Source organism: Macrobrachium nipponense, chromosome 45 (genome assembly GCF_015104395.2).
Source record: "Macrobrachium nipponense isolate FS-2020 chromosome 45, ASM1510439v2, whole genome shotgun sequence".
NCBI classification, from domain to species: domain Eukaryota; kingdom Metazoa; phylum Arthropoda; class Malacostraca; order Decapoda; family Palaemonidae; genus Macrobrachium; species Macrobrachium nipponense.
In genome coordinates this window covers 18,328,888-18,351,661 of record NC_061105.1, presented here as the reverse complement: position 1 = coordinate 18,351,661, position 22,774 = coordinate 18,328,888, and the positions used below count along the sequence as shown (strand labels likewise).

Genomic DNA, 22,774 nt, shown 5'->3' with positions numbered 1-22,774 from the left:
TGCAATGTCCATTTGCAGGATCGAAATTCCGAAGCAACATTACCGGGCAGTACTTCTTCAACGTTATTCAACGTTATTTTGTGCACTGGCAGTCCCGATGGATTCAAATTATTAAAAAAATCTTGTGGTTATTGATGATAATTTTCATCTTCTATTGTGTCCGAGCTGAAATATTCGCGACTTTCTCCGGGGAAGTTGTACAGAAATTATGTGTGAAAAAATCGTAAAGTAACTAAGTTTACAGGAATAACCAGCCTCGTTTCACGGCCAGAAACAGCTCCGTTTCAGGGAATCCCTTCTCACCCTCACCCCCTACAAAGGAGGGGGGTAGGTTGGATGAAACCCCATTACAAACCATCTTAGGGGTCCCCACCATAACCCTGACAAGTTTCTTGCCCATCTGACCAGCCGTTTGGCCGTGATTGAATGACAGACAGACAGACAGACAGACATTACGCCTATTATAGTTTGATGATTCAGAAGATGAACCATATTCACATGGAACAAACCCAACACATGGGCCATTGACTTGAAATTCAAGCTTTTAAAGAATATGATATTCTTTCGAAAGGAGTCTGGCCGTTTCTTGGCTGGGATAAGCCCCTAATAATAACCTGGCACTGTTTCCTGTGGTTCTCTGTCAAACCAAGGTCATGGGATTGCTGGATCCCATCCCACAGGTCAGTGCCAGGAGACTTGCAACGATTTTGGGAGGTCAAGGTTGAGAGGAAACCCAAAGAAACCTTGAGTGAGTGAGTCTAATTTTAAATCTTATTAAACATATACAGCTAATGATCTTGAAGTCTAACCAATGTTTGTTGAAAATGTGACAATTTAACTTCCAATAATATATATATTTCATTTGCATAACTCGATTTGATTGCTTTTCCATTCACCAAATTGATCAAAACCTTCCAGCTTCTGTACACAAATACCTCGAGGAACTCTGAGATCTCCAGTAAAAGGGAAACATAAAATCTTTTAAAAAAATTTATTGTGAGAGTAAATCCTCATCAAACATCAATAGATACTCAAATGAAAATTGTAGAAAAAGTGTTAATTTCGCGGAACATGACTTAGTATTGCTTAATGCTGTTGGTTAAAACTTAGAAGAAGTTTGGTTCCAGGAATCCCTTTCGCCTTATCCAGCATAGGTGGACCTTGTGCAGCAGTAATAGTTCTTCTGGTAAGAGCTACGGCACCAGTATTTGCACCCACCAAATCCCTGTCCTGGATGGGACTGGTGGAATGGGAATCCTGGAACGAGGTCTGGGAAGTGGGCTGGGTTGAAGGAGGCTCCTCCAACGCCCAAAGCTCCACCTGCAAGGCCACCACCAACTCCTCCAAGACCAACGCCAGAGCCTCCAAGATGTCCAGCTCCAACACCAACACCTCCAAGGTGTCCAGCTCCTACTCCAACACCTCCAAGACCTCCAACACCTCCAAGGCCTCCAACACCTCCAAGACCTCCAACACCTCCAAGGCCTCCAACACCTCCAAGGCCTCCCAGGTTCCCAGCTCCTACACCAGCGCCTCCATAAGGCTTTCCTGGAAGTGCCGTTGCAAAGGCACAAAAGGCGATTGCCACGAGAAGGGTCGATTGTCCAATCATTCTGAAAGAGACAGATAAAGATTAAATTAGCGCAATTTGTATCCATTATTATATTGACACCCAGTTTTATATATGTATGTATGTGTATATATATATATATATATATATATATATATATATATATATATATATATATATATATATATATATACATATACATATACATATATACATATATACATATATATATATATATATATATATATATATATATATATATTATATATATATGAGTGTGTGTGTGTGTGTGCGTATAAAGACGAGGAATATTTGGCCTTTAACTGAAAGATATAATTGTTCAGTTTTTTAAATCAAATTAGGAAATATTGTTTTAACCTTCATCTTCTGAAAGAGAGCCACCGCTATATGGATAAAGTTACTTCACTAAATTATGGATTTAGTTAATTGGCGAATATTTATCAGGTTATTTAAGAAGTATTAAAAAAATTATGACTTATTGCCAGTTGCCTTGAAAATTTATTTTATGAAATTTATGCTGTCAAACCGAGCACTAAGAGGGCATCTTCGGCCACTGAGCGCCTAAGGCTGTGAAAAGGGGGCGTTGGACAGCAAAATGAAAGGTTCCGTAAACCAAGGATCTAAAAATATAAGTAAAAGGCCAAAGAATGGTTGCAACTAGGTCCACAAGGAACGCCGCAAGTACCCTTTTGTAATGCCTACAATGCACCACGTGAGGTGGACTGAATGCACCACCCTCCTCAAGGGAATTTGATTGTAAAGCCTTTGGAAACCTTATTGTTATTACCTGTTCGACCGCTGGCCAACTGCTGACTGACGAGTGACGAGACCCAGTGGATCTCTTCCCCATTTATACAAACGTTGGCCTCTCTGAAAACGTCATGTAGCAAGAACTAACATTTCCAATAACTTTAACCTTTTCCTTATATAAATACCCTTTTGATTACAGATTCGTGTAACCGTCTATCATTCACATCTAAGCATCGCTTTATTTGATGTATCTGTGAAGTTTTATAAAGAGATGCGTTACTGTTCGTGAAACTTGTAGAGGTGGAAGTTTTTCGTGGAAAAACATTAACCGGCAACTCTCGCTGGCTTCTTCTTCTTGGTAACGTCTTTACGAAAGCGGGAAGTTGTCCTTAGCCAGAAATCTAACTTATGCGAACCGGTTCTATTCTTTCGAGTTTCGTAACGGAAAGAAAGTTTGCTTTGCTGGCAACATAGAGGACTGGAATTTCACAGGCTCTTTTTATATTTATTCCTTAATTAATAAGTTCGTGGAAGTATATTTGACTTTATTCAGTAATGAAAGGAAATCAAGTTATCATGAAGAACAATTGTTAAATTCTAGTCCTCGATGTATCCATATATATATATATATATATATATATATATATATATATATATATATATAGTATATATATATATATATATATATATATATATATATATATATATATATATATATATATTATATATATAGACAAAACAAAGTTATGTGAGAGTGGATGAAACAATGAATGCTATCCTGAACGGGAGAGGACCGGAAACAAGACCTAGAATGCAGGATGGGATCTTTGAGCCAACTCTCCTCTATGGAAGGGAAGTAAGGATTCAGGATGAGTGTTTTCAAGAAATACTGAGGCTTTCCTGCTGCAAGATTGACGAATATAAGGCTAAGATGAAGTGATTAAAAGACCTTTTAAGTTAGTGGTGTGAAAGGATAAATAAATGTTTTGGGACAATTTGGAGACACGGTTGAGGATGTCTGCTAAAAAAAAGAAAAAAAAAAAAAGTTGATAATGGTGAAGGCCTAAGTTTTATAGGTCAGTGAAAAATCAACAAATCTGACACCTTCTTCCATTCCTAATGGGTCATTTTTTTTCCCTGAGATAACATATTTTCACTTCATCGTATATCTTCACAGCTACATTAATTCATCATTTCATACTCGTCCTCAGCAATTCCCACTTCCTCATCTTATGTGTATATATATATATATATATATATATATACTATATATATTTATTTATACACGTATATGTATCTAATCTATATATATATATAGTATATATATATATATATATATATATATATATCTGTATATATATAAATATATATACATATATATATATATACATATTATATATATATAATATATATATATATATATATATATATATATATATATCGAGCTACAATGTCCTTTAATATCTAATTCGCTCTACCTCGGAATTAATATATTTTCATATATGCTTAACCGAAGGGGAATTTTTTCTCGATAATAGACTTGCCTGGACCGGGGCGCGAACCCACGGAGCCTTTCAAATCCAGGAACGTCAGTGAAGCTTTTACCTACTACACCACTGCAAGAGGCTAAAAGTTCATGTCGCCTCTCGCCCTCAAATACCTTCGGTTAAGCATATATGAAAATATATTAATTCCGAGGTTGAGCGAATTAGATATTAAGGACATTGTAGCTCGATATATATATATCTATATACTATATATATATATATATATATATATATATATATATATATATATATATCTGTATATATATACAGATATATATAATATATATATATATATATATATATATATATATATATATATATATATATATGTATATATATATATATATATATATATATACATATATATATATATATATATATATATATATATATATATATATATATATATATATATATATATATATATATATATATATATATATATAATGAGGAAGTGGGAATTGCTGAGGACGAGTAAAAATGGATGAATTAATGTAGCTGTGAAGAGATACGATGAAGTGGAAATATGTTATCTCAGAAAAAAAAGACCCACGAGGAATGGAAGGTGTCAGATTTGTTGATTTTCAGGCCTCCAGCATTATACATTTTTTTTTTTTTTTTTTTGCAGACGTCCTTCACCAGTTTCCCCACATGACACCGACACAGAACACCGATTTACCTCTTCACTCGTGCTAACTTAAAATTTCCTTTTACCAGTTCTTCATCGTATCCTTATATTCAACACTCTTGCAGCAGGAAAGCCTCAGTATTTCTTGGAAACACTTAACCTAAATCCTTACTTCCCTTCCATAGAGGAGAGTTGGTTCAACGATCCCATCATGCATTCTAGGTTTTGTTTCCATTCCTGTGCCGTTCATGATAGCATTCATTGTTTCATCTACCCTCATAACCCTCTTTACTTAATTCTCCCTTTCAACTTGATCCCTTTAGAATATAAGTCGCGATATTTCCCAGTCTTTGTAGCTTCTCCTCAGTATCACCAATTAACCCTTTTATCGTTGAAAACGTCAGTCGCTCCACAATCCTTCTGTTATCCCATATTCTCCTCAATTGATTCTTCATTCAATACCTCACTCCTTTTGATGACTTCAGCTAAACAAATATGAAGCAGCTATGAAGACATAATGCTCCCATTACACCCTTGTCTACAGCCTCTTTTTACACCAAACCAGTCACTCTAAATGCTCTTACACAAGCTTTGCTTTCTCGTATCCACTTTGCCCATCAGTTCATTTTTCGGTTCCCTATAGGTTCCGTGAGCCAAGTGCAGATATTTTCATTCATTATCAACTTATTACACAGCTAGTTGCCTATGAACATGATGCCTTGAGAGCCTGTTAACACAGATAACATTAGAATTTCTGTAGGACATTGAGCAGCTCATAGATATTCTTTTTTCTAATGAAACTTCAAGTTTTTTGAAAAATTCTCATAGTCCACTTTTATCTTGCCACTGACATGTAACTGACAGGGATAGGACCAATATTTAACTCCCATTCACCAACTATGAAGACTTTATAGGTCCAGCGAGTAATTTTACATGAATTTGTAAATAATTAGTTCGTTGTGCGTGCAGACCTAAAGCTTTAAAACCTAAATTACAAAGAGCTTTCAACTTTCTTTCAAATGACACAATTAATCATGGGACAGGAGCGATCTATTTAATTCATCTATTATGTTAGGTCTCTATATTTGAAATGCAGTGTGATTACGTAAAGCTCTTGTGTTGATTACACGTAGAGCAGGGTGTCTCAAAGTAATAACTCTTCTTCCAGAGCTTGAAATGAATGAAAAAATAAGCAAATTATGGGTTCCCAAGTTAATCGTTTGAAATAATCCATAGATGTGTTTGATAATACTTGTAAGATAGGGAAGCTGTATCTTAAAATATTAAGGTTTTAGCTTCTGGTAATGGTCAATAAGTCAAAAGAAGTTTTATTTCGTAATTTGTTGTTCTTCAAAAGCATTGTAGCTTCTCTCACGGGACATTTCTTGACTAAGCATTGCTGGATTTCCTAATAAAATAAATCAGTATGCCTCGAGTGTTAGATACCTACAGTAGGTTTCGGCCTGAAGTTTTCAGGTCTTATGCATCATCAACATATGTTTAGAAGTTAACTAGGATTATAGGTTGTGTTGTCTGTTATATGCCAGTCTTTTTGCGCACCTTCATTTGTTACTTTATCAAAGATCACTCGGATTTATGTTGTTCCTTCAGTCATTTCCTTGAAAACTGTTTTGCTCGCCATGAAAATATCTCCTGGGATTTTGGAAGACGTAGATTGAAAAGCAAAAATAACGTTTTATTATAAGATCAAATGTAAAACAACATCAAAATTAAAAATAAAAGGTCAGAAATAGTTGTTAAGTTAAAGGAATATTACTGATAACATTTATTTGAAATGATAAGGGAGGGTTTGTTTCAATAATCCCTTTGCCTTATCCAGCATAGGTGGACCTTGTGCAGCAGTAATAGTTCTTCTGGTAAGAGCTACGGCACCAGTATTTGCAGCCACCGAATCCCTGGCCTGGATGGGACTGATGGAATGGGAATCCTGGAACGAGGTCTGGGAAGTGGGCTGGATTGAAGGAGGATCCTCCAACGCCCAAAGCTCCACCTGCAAGGCCACCACCAACTCCTCCAAGACCAACACCAGCTCCTCCAAGATGTCCAGCTCCAACACCAACACCTCCAAGGTGTCCAGCTCCTACTCCAACACCTCCAAGACCTCCAACACCTCCAAGACCTCCTACACCTCCAAGACCTCCCAATTGCCCAGCTCCTGCACCAGCATAAGGCTTTCCTGGAAGAGCCGTTGCAAAGGCACAAAAGGCAAGTGCCACGAGAAGAGTCGACTGTCCAATCATTCTGGAAAATAAAGTTTTAACTATGAGCTCCTGTTACCCTATAGATTCATTCCAAAATTCCTGAATTCCTACTTTACTGAAACATAACAGTGTAAAATCGTTTTCAACTGAAGTGCATGAGAAAGTTTGTGAATTTTCCAGTTCCTGGAACAAACGTATGTGTGTTCTTAGATATTGTCTGCAACTTGTTTGCTGAGTAGTTTTGAGTTTAAAAAGGAGATTAATTTTAGACAGTGGGGTTCAGACTATGGAGCCTGGATTCTGGAAAAAAATTAGACAAATATTGGTGGACAGTGTTGTTCGCCCACACATTTCCAGAAGCCAAATTTCATACTATGAACGACCGCTGTAATTTTACATATACCAATTCCACACTCGTTGGAATTACCTTTCTAAAACTATATTATGACTAAATATCAAGTCCTAGGATTCGTCTTTTGAAAGAGTGTTCTTCAACCTACCTGCTGGATTCTTTTACCAACGGATGAGCTGGTGGGAAGTATGGATCTGAATGACGAGAAGAAGGGAGCACCGTCTCTTTATATGCAAACGTTGGTCCCACGGAAAACGTCTGTGTCTGAGACCGGTTTCTCGCTATTGCTGTGCTTCCAGGAAAGTCAGATTGGCCAAGACTTCGACGGGTAACAAAGGTTGCACGTCATTCACGATTATTCAACTTTTTACGTGCCTGCGTAGACGCTGAACGAGACGTTGTAATTAGACCTATAACTCAACACCGCGCGATGATAATTGGACTAACCAGCAACCCGAACTTTCTACAGTTTCCTCATCTTCTTCTTATTGTTCTTCTTCTTCTCAGACTCCATTTTACTTTCGTTAATCATCCCTAGGTAAGCGCTTAACGAGACGTTGTAATTAGACCTATAACTTAACACCAGGCGATGATAAAGGACTAACCAGCAACTCGAACTTTCGCCGCCCTCTTCTTCTTTTTCCTTCGCGGACTCCACTCGGAGTTGCGAAAGAAGGGACGTCCACTTCCATTATGGACTTCTTTCCTAGAGTAACCTGATCGCTTGAGTGTTTTTTTCCCTTTTTTGGCGTTACCTCTTGCGGTTAGGCAATATGGCAAAGTTATGATGGCATTGTGAGAACCTCGGGATATTAAACGGTCATGCCACTTCTGCTGATCACAGGTGTCTCTAGGAAGAACCCCAATAGTCCAATAGAGCTCTCTCTCTCTCTCTCTCTCTCTCTCTCTCTCTCTCTCTCTCTCTCTCTCTCTCTCTCTATATATATATATATATATATATATATATATATATATATATATATATAGAAGAAAACCTTTAGTAAATTTGGAAAGGAGTGAATTGAAAGTCCAACATTAAGATGAAATCCTTTTATTTTAACTTTTAGAATCCCCATGAAACAACTACCATTAAAATGCATGAGAGAGAAGTGATGTCACATTGGATGGATATTAGCAAAACGTCTTGGCCTTATCCAGCATAGGTGGGTCTTGTGCAGCAGTAATAGTTGTTCTGGAAAGAGCTGCGGCACCAATTTTTACACCCACCGAATCCTTTGCCTGGATAGGATTGCTGGAAAGGGAATCCGGGAACGATGTCCGGATAGTGAGCCGGGTTGTAGAAGCCTCCTCCAACACCAAAAGCCCCACCTCCAAGGCCGCCACCAGCTACTCCTAGATGTCCAGCTCCAACACCAACGCTTCCAAGGTGTCCACCTCCAACACCAGCTCCTCCAAGATGTCCAGCTCCTATTCCAACACTTCCAAGGTGTCCACCACCAACACCAGCTCCTCCAAAGTGTCCAGCTCCTATTCCAACACCTCCAAGATGCCCAGCTCCAACACCAATACCTCCAAGATGTCCAGCTCCTACTCCAACACTTCCAAGGTGTCCACCTCCAACACCAACACCTCCAAAGTGTCCAGCTCCTACTCCACCACTTCCAAAGTGCCCAGCTCCTACTCCAACACTTCCAAGCTGTCCACCTCCAACACCAGCTCCTCCAAGGTGTCCGCCTCCAACACCAGTTCCTACTCCAACACTTCCGAGGTGTCCACCTCCAACACCAGCTCCTTCAAGGTGTCCAGCTGCTATTCCCACGCCTTCCTGATGTACAATTCGTCCCCCTGCACTCAGGTCATAGTGTCCTGGAAGAGCCGTTGCAAAGGTACAGAGGGCAGCTGCCGCAAGTACCACAGTTGACTTCCCAAGCATTCTGGAAGAAAGTTTTCACCAGAAAAAGAATTGTACTTGGAATTACTTTTAATAATTCACAATTCATTATGCATTCAGTTTATAAAACAAATATACATTTGGGAGATTAAGGCACGTTTTATAATGCTCAGTAGCTGAAAGAAAGTTGTGTCAATTCTTTTGCTTAACCTAGGATGGATTGCAGGCAACTCTCAAGTGATGCACCTTGGCACTTGTTTATACTTTAGTTTAAAGATTTTTATTTCGGGAGAATTTAACTAAGAAAAAAACGGTAAATCAACCACTTGTTTGTTAGAATGAGTGAGAATTGAAAGATAGGCGTATTTTGAATATTGTCAGAAACTAACCTCGTCTCGTCAGTGTTGAAATGTAGGAACTGGAATTTCGAGACAGTAGACTCAGATATCAGAACGAGAGAAAAGTGAATCCTACCTGCGTGGTTTCTGAACAACAACTGACCCGCGGGAAAGATCAGACTTCCCTCCTCTTTAAATACACAAACGTTGACTCTCAACAAACCTCCTGTGATTGCCGGAAAAGGTCTTCCTTTTCAGTATTCAAATGGCTTGATAACCTACGTGATGAATAGATAAGGATTTAGAATAATTTCCTCTCGACTAAAGACTATGTTGAGTTATTGGAAATGATATAGAACGTTTCATATGGATTCTCATTGTAAGAATGAAGATCCTTTCGTCCCTAAGACAGGGGTAACTGGCATCTCTCACATTTTTATTTTTCTTCTTCTCGGTATTTCCGTTGCTTAATTGGGATCTTTTCCAACCAGTTTCTAGTGTGATGAATAGTTCGATGTCCCGTGTTGTTAAGAAAGACAGTAACCTCACATAACTTTTCTATAGCCTTTGTTGTCTCTAGCTCCTAAACACTATTGCATATACACGGAATACTGTATCAAATGTAAGGGTTTCAGATATATTCCCACACAAACTCATCTATTAGGTGTGTAAGTTTATCTATTACGTCCATGCTGCGAAAGATAAAAGGGAATTCAGAAAAAAATAGCTGGGAATACCTAATTCGAACACGTTCATATTTACAGAACAGACGCAGCTTTTCCTAATTCACAAATGCCTATGTTTACTTGAAGTCTGTTTCAGTACCCTGCTTCATATTTTGATTGAGAGTAGTGAAAAAAAGGGGCTATCAATCCTTTGAATCAAACTTTTGTGCAGCAGTTGCATCAATTGGAAGACTATAGACTCCGCTGTAGTCATATATCCTAACTTTGGTTTCTATATGGGCATCTCTTATATTCCTTGTTCTTCTGCCTTCCTTGCTTCACCTGTTTTTCGATTCACCAGTTTTCTCAACTCTTCATCATCCATAACATTCACGTCTCAATATCTATCCAAATAAATCGCTTCCGTTTGTCTAACCAAGGCACAAGAACATTAAATTCTCCGTCCAGATATCAGTGCGACTTAACACTTACTCTCACGAGAAGCTGGAAACTCCATGTTTTCCTTAGCATTGATCACAATAAAGTACTAAACGATCAAAATAATATTGGAACTAGTTTCAGATGATCTGTTATTACCTGGAAGATAGAAAATCTTTAAAAAAAAGTTTCTTAAGTTAGTTCATTAATTTTTGGGTTGATGCTGCTTTTAGTCAGACAGTCAGCCAAACCAAGTAATTATTGAAAATAATGATGTTTGTTCCTTCTAAAACACTACCCAGTACATCAGATCTGTAAATGAAATTGTCTGAGACACTGGTTTATCAGGTAACTATATTTTCAGCTTAGATTTATCGAACGAGTTCCCAAATCCAACCCCGTCTGGCCATGTATTGTCTGTCCTTACTATCACACTAGGAAAAGTATGATAGACAGAGTTATTTAAGCGTAGTAACAAAAAAACAACTAAGTGATATGTTCTGATAAGTCCAATATCTTTTTCATCTAGTTTCATTTTGAGATAATATGGAGGATGTTGTACCTATAGATTTGAAATATTTTGTAGACACTAGGCTACACACAAAAGGCTTAAAACAGTTGATATAATGCCAGTCATGCAACCAAGATCCGATCTTGTCATCTGTTGAGAACACATCTTACAGAACGCTTTGAAGTTTTTGGAAGATATGTAATTTGTAAGTACCAGTTTTCGTAATATGGAATTCTGAGGTTGCTCACAGTTTCAAATTACGTGTTTTTTGTTTAGTGACTAATTTTACTGTACCAAAGACAGTTGTAAAGTTATCTGCTAAGGCCAGTTATCATTTATATACATCTTGAGGTTTTAATAAGTATTTTGCAGCATGTGGATCTTTGTCAGAGTTGCTGCAGCCATATTGTTCAGCCTAGCTAAAGGAATTTACATTTAATTAACATTGTATAAAACTCATCTTGTCAGTTTACAAATACTTTCTTGAATGTTAAATAGGCCATTGGTTCTTTCTTCAGCATTCAGAAAGAACTTTGTATATTTCTGGGTTATTAAAAAACCATCATCTTTGCACAATATCTATTAAAAAAACAAAGCGTCCATCAAAACTGAAGTAAATATATATATATATATATATTGTTTCAAATACTTATCGTTTGTATTTTTGATATAGCTTCCATTTTGTATCCATTTAGCCTTCACTTTTACTAAGATAATATATATTCTTTTCATATGAGGTTTAGAACGATCATTATTAAAAGACAAACATAAAGAATTAAAACACGTTTATTATGATATTATTTGCACATTAAAATTATAAATGCCCAAAAGAATGGTTTAGAAATGGTATGACATTAGATGGAAATTGCTTGATGCTGATTCTTAAGAGATGAAAGAAAGTCGGTTCCAGGAATCCCTTTAAAGGCCTTATCCAGCATAGGTGGACCTTGTGCAGCAGTAATAGTTGTTCTGGTAAGAGCTACGGCACCAGTATTTGCAGCCACCGAATCCCTGTCCTGGATGGGACTGGTGGAATGGGAATCCTGGAACGAGGTCAGGGAAGTGGGCTGGGTTGAAGGAGGATCCTCCAACACCTACTCCAACCACTCCAGTTCCAAGGGCGCCATCGATTCCCCCAAGTCCAGCAACTCCACCAGCGCCTCCAAGGTGTCCACCTCCAACACCAACTCCTCCAAGACCTCCAAGATGTCCACCTCCTACACCAACTCCTCCAAGACCTCCAACGCCATCTACTCCAGCACCTCCATAAGGCCTTCCTGGAAGAGCCGTTGCAAAGGCGCAAAGGGCAAGTGCCACGAGAAGGGTTGATTGTCCAGTCATTCTGGAAAACAGAAAGACACTGGAAATTAATATTAAATTCTCATGTGTTAATTCTTATTCATAATAAATAATTCAAGCTTTCATGTCTATCATTAATTATCAGAAAGAAATGTAGTGTAACAGAGTCCTTGCATTTAGGAGAATAAATGGTTCTATTATTTTCACACAGATCAATAATAGGGATTAAACTGAATTATTTTTTGGTTAAAAATGAGTAAGATGGGAGTTTTATATAGTATGACGTTTTTGTTTTAAATATTTTTCAAAACACAATTCTCTATTCTTTATAGTGTATTTAACATAATTACAATTAGAAGCAATTAATGCAATAACTATAGAGTACGTTCTAGACTAGAAAGGGGAAATTTTGAGTTATCTCTGTCAATGCAATATCTAATAAACTACCAAAGAAATTGTAGAAATATCTTGTTGTGTCAATAATATAATCTCCTATTTTATCTCAAGTAAAATCTCTTGAAAACTAAATGTGCTTCTTGTAATTACCTGAGAGGTTCTCTTGCAAAGAGCTGAGTGAAGAGCAATGGGGGACCAGGTCTCTTTATACGCAAACGTTGGCTCTCACCAAAACATCTCGAGTTGCCGGATAGCGTCTTTTAGTTTAGGTTTATCCTTCTTTTTTTATTTCGATTTCTTTCGTGTCCTCGTGATTTTTTCATTCTTTCAAGGATTCTGGCTCGTTATCGACAGTGCAGTGTCATGTTATGTATTCATATTAAGGTGGTAAAGATTACAAATCATAACAGTTTTCCTAAAATCGGTAACTGGCATCTCGAGCTTTTTTCTTCTTCCAGGTATCGCTGTTATGAAAGCGGGAACTTCGTCGGAATCATTGTTGATTTCTGGCGCCCATTTACGCTGGTTTGATTTTTCAGGATTAAGAAATAGATGATGTCTGTATAATTTGGTAAACCCAAATAATATCTAAATGTTAAGTAATGCTAGAATAGTTTTTTAATGTCACTGATAGTTGAGGAAAAAAATTAAACAATTCACTATATCTTATTTCGATTTTGATTTTTTAAAAAAAATATTCGTGTATAAGAAATTATTTTTAACGAACTTTAACGGTACCCTGATAAGCGATATGCTTATAGTGTACACATGCCCAGAAGAATATCATCTATATATATATATATATATATGTTATATATATATATATATATATACTATATATATATATAAGTATATAAATGTGTGTATATATAATAATGATATTAAATATACAATGATATACATATATTTAGTATATACATATATATGTATATATATATATAATATATATATATATATGCATATATATGCATATATGTATATAATATGATAAATATACATATATTATATATATATATATATATATATATATATATATATATATTTTGCATATACATTTACTTATTATATATACACACATATATTTACTCATATAGTGTATATATATATATATATATATATATATACATATATATATATATAAGTCATATCACATTAATGTACCTGCGTTCGCGCCCAAGTACAGGTAAATCTATTATCGAGAAAAATTCCCCTTCGGTTAAGCATATATGAAAATATATTAATTCCCAGGTAGAGCGAATTAGATATTAAAGGACATTGTAGCTCGATATATATATATATATATATATATATATATATATATATATGTTATATATATATATATAATATATATATATATTTACATATTTACATTTACTTTCTATTTCAGATTTGAAAGGCTTTCAATAGCATACATTTTAAGTGTATAAAAATGTATTAGACTATCGAGAGTTTAGACGTAATTGTGTGTGTATATATATATATATATATATATATATACAAATATGAGTATATTATATATATAGATATTATATATATATATATATATATATGTTTATACGTAAAATTGTTCTGTGTATTAATACATTTCATAACAGGATCTGACGTTTGGGTAAAACTCTCTGCTACATATAATCCTGTGTAAATGAAGTTCTGTTATTCACACACACACACACACACACACACACACACACACACACACACACACACACACACACATATATATATATATATATACATATATATACATATACATATATATATCAATTGCAAAACCTCCCACTTTTCATCAAATTTCAGGGATGAAGCTGCTAGTCTCACACCTTTTTTATTACTACATAAGCAAACAGAACAACAATACACTGGCATAAGTTCTAGGACTGTACATGACGCCCCCAATCTCCAGAGCCAGGACTTGCCTGATTAACATTTTCCTAACTGAACTAATTTTCTATCGTTCATACCACAAATATAATATGGAAACACATCTTAGAAAGAGAGGACAAGGACTTTTGAATTACAATTGGAATTCAAATGAATTAAATATTAGTTTCTTATAATGTTTTTAATTATCTTTATTGTTCTCTTTGTTTGGATACTTTAAATATAATCGCTATTTACTTGTTTTCCTCAGATTTGGTTTAAATCAGCGATGGATTGATGTCTGACTTGGCTTTGATGACATCCGGGGATTCTGTTTTGTAGATCTAATTAATGTGTTTTGAATACTCTTAGTACACACACACACATACGCACACACACACACACACACGCATATGTATGTATGTATGTATTTATGAATGTATGCATTTATGTATGCATATATGTATGTATGTATAAACTAGTAAATGTTCACTTTCATTATGATTGAGATATATATAATTGACAGATCTTAATAATCTCAGCCTACAAAACATAAAGGACTAGTATATGATACCTTTTTAATATATATATATATATATACATATACATATATATATGTATGTGTGTGTGTGTGGGTGGGTGCTTATGAGCTGAAGCTTATTATTATCCTAAATCACAGCATTGTAAGTTTGAAGTGTCCTTGTTCTTGCTACCGTTGGAGGTTTGAATTCGGCCATTGAAGAGAGAGCTTCCAAGTTTATTTTCCTATAGGATTTAATCTTGTAGTGAAAATATTATGTATATATATTAGTATGTAAAGTCAATATAGTTAGATATAATATAATATATTATATATATATATATATATAAGTATATAACACCAAATTAATATTGTCATGTACTTAGCGCCAAAGTAAATGTAGACTAATGACATTGTTCCCCTTCTCAAATGTCAATACTACGGGTTCTGTTTTTTCCATAAAATGTCTTAAGCTACATTCTGTTCCATATGATACAGTTTAATTGAAGTTACCAGAGATAATGTAAGAGAATGGGAACCTTTGTAAAGTCGAGAACCCAAAAAAATGTAACTTTAGGGCTCAACGGAAAGAGAGGCAGACCTCTGGTTAGATGAAGGGGAATTCATTCATAATGGTAATATCGTTTTTAAACATATGTTTTGGTTTTTAACGATATTTATTTTTTCTTACGCAACCCTTCTTTTCCTTTTTTCTTTTTTATAATATTTGTTCTGGTTTCAGTAAGATGTGCTACATAATAATAATAATAATAATAAAATAATAATAATAATAATAATAATAATAATAATAATAATAATAATAATAATAATAATAATGGAAATGAAAGGCTTAATACCAATAAGTTTTTTTATTTTAATTAAAAATCGGAAACAGATAATTTAATTCACGATTTCTTGAAGAAACAACTATTTTTCCGTGAGGGCCATTCCAGTTCCTTATCCAGCATAGGTGGACCTTGTGCAGCAGTAATAGTTGTTCTGGTAAGAGCTACGGCACCAGTATTTGCAGCCACCGAATCCCTGTCCTGGATGGGACTGGTGGAATTGGAATCCTGGAACGAGGTCTGGGAAGTGGGCTGGGTTGAAGGAGGATCCTCCAACGCCTAAAGCTCCACCTCCAAGGCCACCACCTAAAGCTCCACCTCCAAGGCCACCACCTAAAGCTCCACCTCCAAGGCCACCACTATGTCCACCAAGGTGCCCTCCTCCAACACCAGCACCTCCAAGATGTCCACCTCCAACACCAACACCTCCAAGTCCTCCAACACCTCCAAGGCCTCCAACACCTCCGAGTCCTCCAACACCTCCAAGTCCTCCAACGCCTCCTACTCCAGCTCCATAAGGCTTTCCTGGAAGAGCCGTTGCTAAGGCACAAATGGCCAATGCCACGAGAAGAGTTGATTGTCCAATCATTCTGGAAAACAAAACATTTTTTCACTTCATTGCACATCTCTGATGCTAAAGATTTGTTCAACTCTAAAATGGTATGGTATTTGCAATGGTTGTTAAAATCAAGGGCAAATTTTCTTATTTTTTATTTGTTTTAAACTGAATTTAATAGGATTACTAGTTAGTTCAGAAAAGATATTTCATGGCAGAGTTCCAGTCCTTGTTTGGCATGAGCCTAAAATTTCCACTTTGAAATACTACAATATTCAAGCATATGAACTTGAAACAATTTACCATTCATTTACAGATTGTTTATTATGAAAAAACTAAGTGAAGGTACAAATCTTCCTCAAGTTCTAAAACTAAGACTTTTGAAAGTGTTTTGTTTATCTCACCTGCTGGAAGTCCTAGGCACTGGATGATGCTGAGGCGTCTGTAGGTCTGATGACCAGAGAGGAGAAGACTCCTCCTTATATACAAACGTTGGTCTCCGGTTAACGTCGTAGTGGCTGGCGACCGGTTTCCCCCAAGATGCCACACTTCCAGGAAAAATAATTTAACCTTCTCCAGGTAACAAAGGATTGAAGGATGATGACTCTCAAGTCTTTACTTTATTTCTGCGGTGTATAATATCTACGCAGACTAAAATTGATAACTAATCTAGACCAGTAAAAAAATCAAATTAGAAGAGAGAAAAAAGTGGCTAACCAGAACCTCAAGGGCTTTCGCCTCTTCCTCGAAGCAGACGTTGCGTCATGAGGGAACTCCATTTCAGGATTTCCATCCCAAAATAACCAGTTTGCGGAGGTTTTTGCTTGTCCCTTGAAGTTAAAGACTATAGGAAAACTATGATGGTTGCTCGATGATGGTATCAGGAGAGCTTGATATAAGTATTAGTTTAATTTTATTTTATGCATATTTACCAGCTTCTTCGGAACAAACTTCAAAATGTCATTGGCATTAAAATAGTGTTCAGATAAATAAATATGTAAATATACTCGTTCACACACACAAGCACACACACATACTATATATATATATATATATATATATATAGATATACATACACACAGACACACACACACACACCTATATATATATATATATATATATATATATATATATATATATATATAGAGATACATACACAGACACACACACACACACACCTATATATATATATATATATATATATTATATATATATATATAATTGCACACATACATACACACACACAAATATATATATATATATATATATTATATATATTATAGTATATAGATATATATATATATATATATATATATATACCATTTATATAAAACAGCATTTATATATATATTTTTTTTTTTTTTTTTTTTTTTTTTATATATATATATATATTGTACGTGTGTATGAGTTGAAATCGATTATTATCCTTATTCATAACAACTTGTTTTATAGGAGTCCTTGTATTTGGTTTTATATTTTTTTCAGGAGGGCGTTCAAATCCCACCAGAAATTAGAGAGCCTCTTCCTTTATCTTTCATTAGTATACATGCAAGGCTTTTCACTTACAAATCTTTTATTCATTTATTTATACATAAATGTGCTATATATGCGTATGTATATGTAGAGATTAATATTACTTTCCACTTGGTGTCAAAGTAAACGTAGATTTTTCATATTGCTGCTTGTCTGAGTATTCTATCACGACAGCTTCAATCATCTCCAAAACATTTCTTAAACTAATGCATTCGGAATTATATATTTATTACCTTTACCAGAGCTTGTGTAAGAGATAGTCAGGACGGCAAATCACTGGCCTTAGGACCTTATGTAACATCAGGAATCACAAACCAAGAAATTTTATTCATCCTGCAGAATATTTGGGTCTTGGTGAAGTTTACCCCGGGCTAGATAACAGCAAACTGATGCACGAAGCTTGTTGCCCGTACACTTTCTTTGACATACACTGAGACAATGTGGCAGGATTTTAATTGGGGTTTACTCCATCTTTATTTTTTTTTGTCCTTTTCTCAAGTGTGGACTCGTCTTAGTGATATGTTATCTAATTTTAATAATAATAGTAACAATGGGAATAAAAGACTTAAGAACAATTAATTTTTAATTTATTTAAATTAAATATATTCTTGAAGGAACAACTTGTTTTTCGCGAGGGGTATTCCAGGTCCTTATCCAGCATAGGTGGACCTTGTGCAGCAGTAATAGTTGTTCTGGTAAGAGCTACGGCACCAGTATTTGCAGCCACCGAATCCCTGTCCTGGATGGGACTGGTGGAATTGGAATCCTGGAACGAGGTCTGGGAAGTGGGCTGGGTTGAAGGAAGATCCTCCAACGCCTAAAGCTCCACCTCCAAGGCCACCTCCCAAAGCTCCACCTCCAAGGCCACCACTAAGTCCACCAAGGTGCCCTCCTCCAACACCAACACCTCCAAGATGTCCACCTCCAACACCAACACCTCCGAGTCCTCCAACACCTCCGAGTCCTCCAACACCTCCAAGGCCTCCTACACCTCCAAGACCTCCAACACCTCCAAGTCCTCCAACACCTCCTACTCCAGCGCCTCCATAAGGCCTTCCTGGAAGAGCCGTTGCTAAGGCACAGATGGCTACTGCCACGAGAAGAGTTGATTGTCCAATCATTCTGGAAAACAGAAAAAAAAATTTTTTTCACTTCATTGCACATCTCTAATGTTGAGGATTTGTTCAAGATATTTCTAGAAGAGTTTGAGGTTTTTATAAATTTATAACAAGGTCAAATTTATCTTTGATATGTCCTAGACTGCATTTAATTAGGTTACAACTAAGGAGTTCAGAAAAAAATATCTTAGGGCAGAGTCGTAGTCCTTATTAGGCTTATGAGCCTAAAATTTCTATTTTGAAAAACTAAAGTAATCATGTATATATAACCTTCAAAAAATTTATCATCCGTTTGCCATATATTTATCATGAAATATTCAAAGTAAAGTAACGAATTTTACTCAAGTTTTATAACTTTAAACTCTTTAAAGTTTTGTTTATCTCACCTGCTGGAAGTCCTAAGCACCAGATGAGGCTGAGGCGTCTGTAGGTCTGATGTCCAGAGAGCAGAAGACTCCTCTTTATATACAAACGTTGGTCTCTCGTTAACGTCTGAGGTGTTGGCGGCCGGTTTTCCCCTAAGATGCCATTCCTCCAAGAAAATTAATTTAACCTTCGCCAAGTGACAAAGGATTAAAGGATGATGACTCTCAAATCTTTACTTCATTTCTTCTGTGTATATTAGCTATTTAGAGAATAATTAAAAAACGTAATCAAGAGTAAAAAAACAAGTTTTGACTAGAGAAAAAATGGCTAACCAGAAACTCGGGAGCATTCTCCTTCTTCTTGAGCCGCGTGTTTTGATACGAGGGAACTCCATTTCAGGATTTCCCTGAAATAAAGAGTTTGCTGAGGTTTTTGCTAATATTTTTCTTTCAGGCATTATAGGAAAACTATGATGGTATTTTCAGCCACTCAAGAATATTGAATAGTTATGTTATTTTGATTTTTCTTTTTTGCGCATTCACTAGTATCTTGGAGGAGAACGTACATTAAAACTGCATCGAAAGTATGATAGTGTGTGTATATACCTATTTCTATATTAATATATATATATATATATATATATATATATATATATATAGGTAGGTGTACTTTGATATAAAAAAATTGTCTCAAACACAATCCAATATCATTGATATTTTAACAATTTCCCTTTATACGTGTTTAAATGATAACACCAATATTTGTAAGAGGTGAAATGAAATCCATTTAACCTTTCATAAATCCAGGCTTCTTATTCACCAGCATTTCCTGGCTTGGTCAGTGACTGCTTACGACAGAGCTTTCTTTGTTTCAAAATTTACTATTCTGAACTGTGAAGGGAAAGTCAGGTGAACGATTTAGATTAATATCTACATATGGGACTAAGCAGTCAGCGAACTGCTTGTCTAGACACAACTTCCTCTGTTATTCTCTCTGTTCATTGAATAGAACGCTACCTGTTCTTGCGTTAATGGTCGCCGTTTTTTGGTATATTGTCCTTTGATAGTTTCAGTCTTTCAGATTTTGTAGCTTCCGAGGCACATAGGCTCAACCTTTGAAATAAGGTGTTTGGAAAACTGCCTAGCCTACTATGGAGAATGTCAGTCCACAGTAAGAGTTGCCGTATTTCAGGTCTTCAGTTGAGAGTCTCTGTACAATTCAGGAAGTTGTCAATACTGTTTCCTTGATAAATCATCCTTGTTTGAAGGTTTATACAAATATTCATGAATTATATAGGTTTTCTGAATTTACAGTTCGTCCAGCTATCATAGTGGCGCCCATTCAGTTCTACCATGGCTCTCCGTATGGGGTTAATGTACTTTACGTGGTACACTGTATGCATTTCTAAAGCTTGTTTACAGCTTTTGTTGTCTCTGGCTCCTAAATATTTTTGCATATACACGGAATGTTGTTTCATATGTAAATGCGTCAGGTATGTTTCCTCACACACTCATCTATTAGGTGAGTGGGTTTATTTATAACGTTCATCCTGAGAAAGATAAAAGGGTATTCAGAAAATTTAGAAGGGAATCCCTAATTCTAAAACGTCCATATTTACAAAACTCCTACTTCAGAAATGTCTATGTTTACTTAAAGTCTGTTTCAGTACCCTGCTTCATATTTTGATTGGCAGTTGTGAAAAAAAAGCTGTCAATCCTTTGTTTCAAACTTATTGTAAAGTAACATTTCTCAGACTTTTGTGTTACAGTTGTATCAGTAAGAAGACTATGGACTCCACTGTAGTCATATATCCTAACTTTGGTTTCTATATGGGCATCTCTTATATTCCATACTCTTCTGCCTTACTTGCTTCACCTGTTTTTCGATTCACCAGTTTTCTCAACTCTTCATCATCCATAACATTCACGTCTCAATATCTATACAAATAAATCACTTCTGTTTGGCTGACCAAGGCACAAGAACATTACCTTCTCCGTCCAGATATCAGTGAGACTTAACACTTACTCTCACGAGCAAATGGAAACTCCATGTTTTCCTTAGCATTGATCATAACAAAGTACTAAACGATCAAAATAATATTGGAACTAGTTTCAGATGATCTGTTATTACCTGGAAGATAGAAAATCTTTAAAAAAAAGTTCCTTAAGTCAGTTCATTAATTTTTGGGTTGATTCTGCTTTTATTCAGACAGACATCCAAACCAAGTAACTATTGAAAATAATGATATTTGTTCCTTCTAAAACAGAGCCCGGTACATCAGATCTGTAAATGAAATTGTCCGAGACGCTGGTTTATCCGGTAAATATATTTTCAGCTTAGATTTACCGAACCAGTTCCTAACTCCAACCCCGTCTGGCCATGTATTGTCTGTCCTTACTATCACTCTAGAAAATGTATGATCGACAGAGTAATTTAAGCGTAGTAACAAGAAACAACTTAGTGATACGTTCTGGTAAGTCCAATATCTTTTTTTATATAGTTTCATTTTGAGATAATATTGAGAAGGTTGTAGCTGTAGATTTGAAATATTTTGTAGACACTAGGCTACGCCCAAAGGGCTTAAAACATTTTGATATAATGCCAGTCATGTAACCAAGATCCGATCTTGTCAACTGTTTAGAACACATCTTACAGAGCGCTTTGAAGTTTTTGGAAGATACGTAATTTGTAAGTACCAATTTTCATAATATGGAATTCTGAGGTTGCTCACAATTTCATATTATGTGTTTTTTGTTTAGCTACTAATTTTACAGTAGCAAAAATAATTGTAAAGTTATCTGCTAAGGCCAGCTATCATTTATATAGGTCTTGGGGTTTTAATAAGTATTTTGCAGCACGTGGAACTTTGTCAGGGAGCCCTATTGCATCTAAAATAATATACTTACAGCTGCTAGTGTACAGCCCAGCTAAAGTAATTTATATCTAATTAACATTGCATTAAACTCATTTTGTCAGTTTACAAATACTTTCTTGAATGTTAAATAGTCCATTGGTTCTTTTTTCTGCATTCAGAAAGAACATTGTATATTTCTGGGTTATCAAAAACCCATTATCTTAGTACGTTAGCTATTAAAAAACAAAGCACTTATCAAAACTGAAGTAAATTATATATATAATATATATTGTTTTAAATACTTATCGTTTGTATTTTTCATATAGCTTCCATTTTGTATCCATTTAGCCTACACTTTTACTAAGCCAATATATAATATTCTTTTCATATGAGTTTTAGAACGATAATTATTAAAAAACAAACATAAATAATTAAAACACATTTATTATGATATTATTTGCACATTAAAATTATAAATGCCCAAAAGAATGGTTTAGAAATGGTGTGACATTAGATGGAAATTGCTTGATGCT

At 35.4% G+C, this 22,774-nt stretch overlaps 6 protein-coding genes across 6 annotated transcripts; all 6 read right to left on the bottom strand.

Annotated features, from left to right (window-relative positions):
* Window positions 1-976: 976 nt before the first annotated feature.
* Window positions 977-2,482, bottom strand: LOC135214422 (acanthoscurrin-2-like). The gene is made up of 2 exons (XM_064248700.1): window positions 2,379-2,482; window positions 977-1,613 (listed from the first exon to the last, which is right to left on the bottom strand). Exon 2 carries the CDS (start codon window positions 1,610-1,612, stop codon window positions 1,142-1,144), a length of 471 nt encoding a protein of 156 aa, XP_064104770.1. The 5' UTR covers window position 1,613; window positions 2,379-2,482; the 3' UTR covers window positions 977-1,141.
* Window positions 2,483-6,191: 3,709 nt separating this feature from the next.
* On the bottom strand, window positions 6,192-7,391 carry LOC135214112 (acanthoscurrin-2-like). The gene is made up of 2 exons (XM_064248215.1): window positions 7,239-7,391; window positions 6,192-6,778 (listed from the first exon to the last, which is right to left on the bottom strand). Exon 2 carries the CDS (start codon window positions 6,775-6,777, stop codon window positions 6,349-6,351), a length of 429 nt encoding a protein of 142 aa, XP_064104285.1. The 5' UTR covers window position 6,778; window positions 7,239-7,391; the 3' UTR covers window positions 6,192-6,348.
* Window positions 7,392-8,125: 734 nt separating this feature from the next.
* On the bottom strand, window positions 8,126-9,448 carry LOC135214111 (acanthoscurrin-2-like). Its single transcript, XM_064248214.1, has 2 exons — window positions 9,332-9,448; window positions 8,126-8,985 (listed from the first exon to the last, which is right to left on the bottom strand). The coding sequence occupies exon 2, from the start codon at window positions 8,982-8,984 to the stop codon at window positions 8,241-8,243; it is 744 nt and encodes a 247-aa protein (XP_064104284.1). The 5' UTR covers window position 8,985; window positions 9,332-9,448; the 3' UTR covers window positions 8,126-8,240.
* A 2,214-nt stretch (window positions 9,449-11,662) lies between these two features.
* On the bottom strand, window positions 11,663-12,804 carry LOC135214420 (acanthoscurrin-1-like). The gene is made up of 2 exons (XM_064248698.1): window positions 12,740-12,804; window positions 11,663-12,236 (listed from the first exon to the last, which is right to left on the bottom strand). Exon 2 carries the CDS (start codon window positions 12,233-12,235, stop codon window positions 11,822-11,824), a length of 414 nt encoding a protein of 137 aa, XP_064104768.1. The 5' UTR covers window position 12,236; window positions 12,740-12,804; the 3' UTR covers window positions 11,663-11,821.
* Window positions 12,805-15,823: 3,019 nt separating this feature from the next.
* LOC135214418 (acanthoscurrin-2-like) lies at window positions 15,824-16,920 on the bottom strand. Its single transcript, XM_064248695.1, has 2 exons — window positions 16,775-16,920; window positions 15,824-16,404 (listed from the first exon to the last, which is right to left on the bottom strand). Exon 2 carries the CDS (start codon window positions 16,401-16,403, stop codon window positions 15,927-15,929), a length of 477 nt encoding a protein of 158 aa, XP_064104765.1. The 5' UTR covers window position 16,404; window positions 16,775-16,920; the 3' UTR covers window positions 15,824-15,926.
* Window positions 16,921-18,473: 1,553 nt separating this feature from the next.
* LOC135214419 (acanthoscurrin-2-like) lies at window positions 18,474-19,608 on the bottom strand. The gene is made up of 2 exons (XM_064248696.1): window positions 19,408-19,608; window positions 18,474-19,025 (listed from the first exon to the last, which is right to left on the bottom strand). Exon 2 carries the CDS (start codon window positions 19,022-19,024, stop codon window positions 18,554-18,556), a length of 471 nt encoding a protein of 156 aa, XP_064104766.1. The 5' UTR covers window position 19,025; window positions 19,408-19,608; the 3' UTR covers window positions 18,474-18,553.
* Between the last annotated feature and the right edge of the window lie 3,166 nt (window positions 19,609-22,774).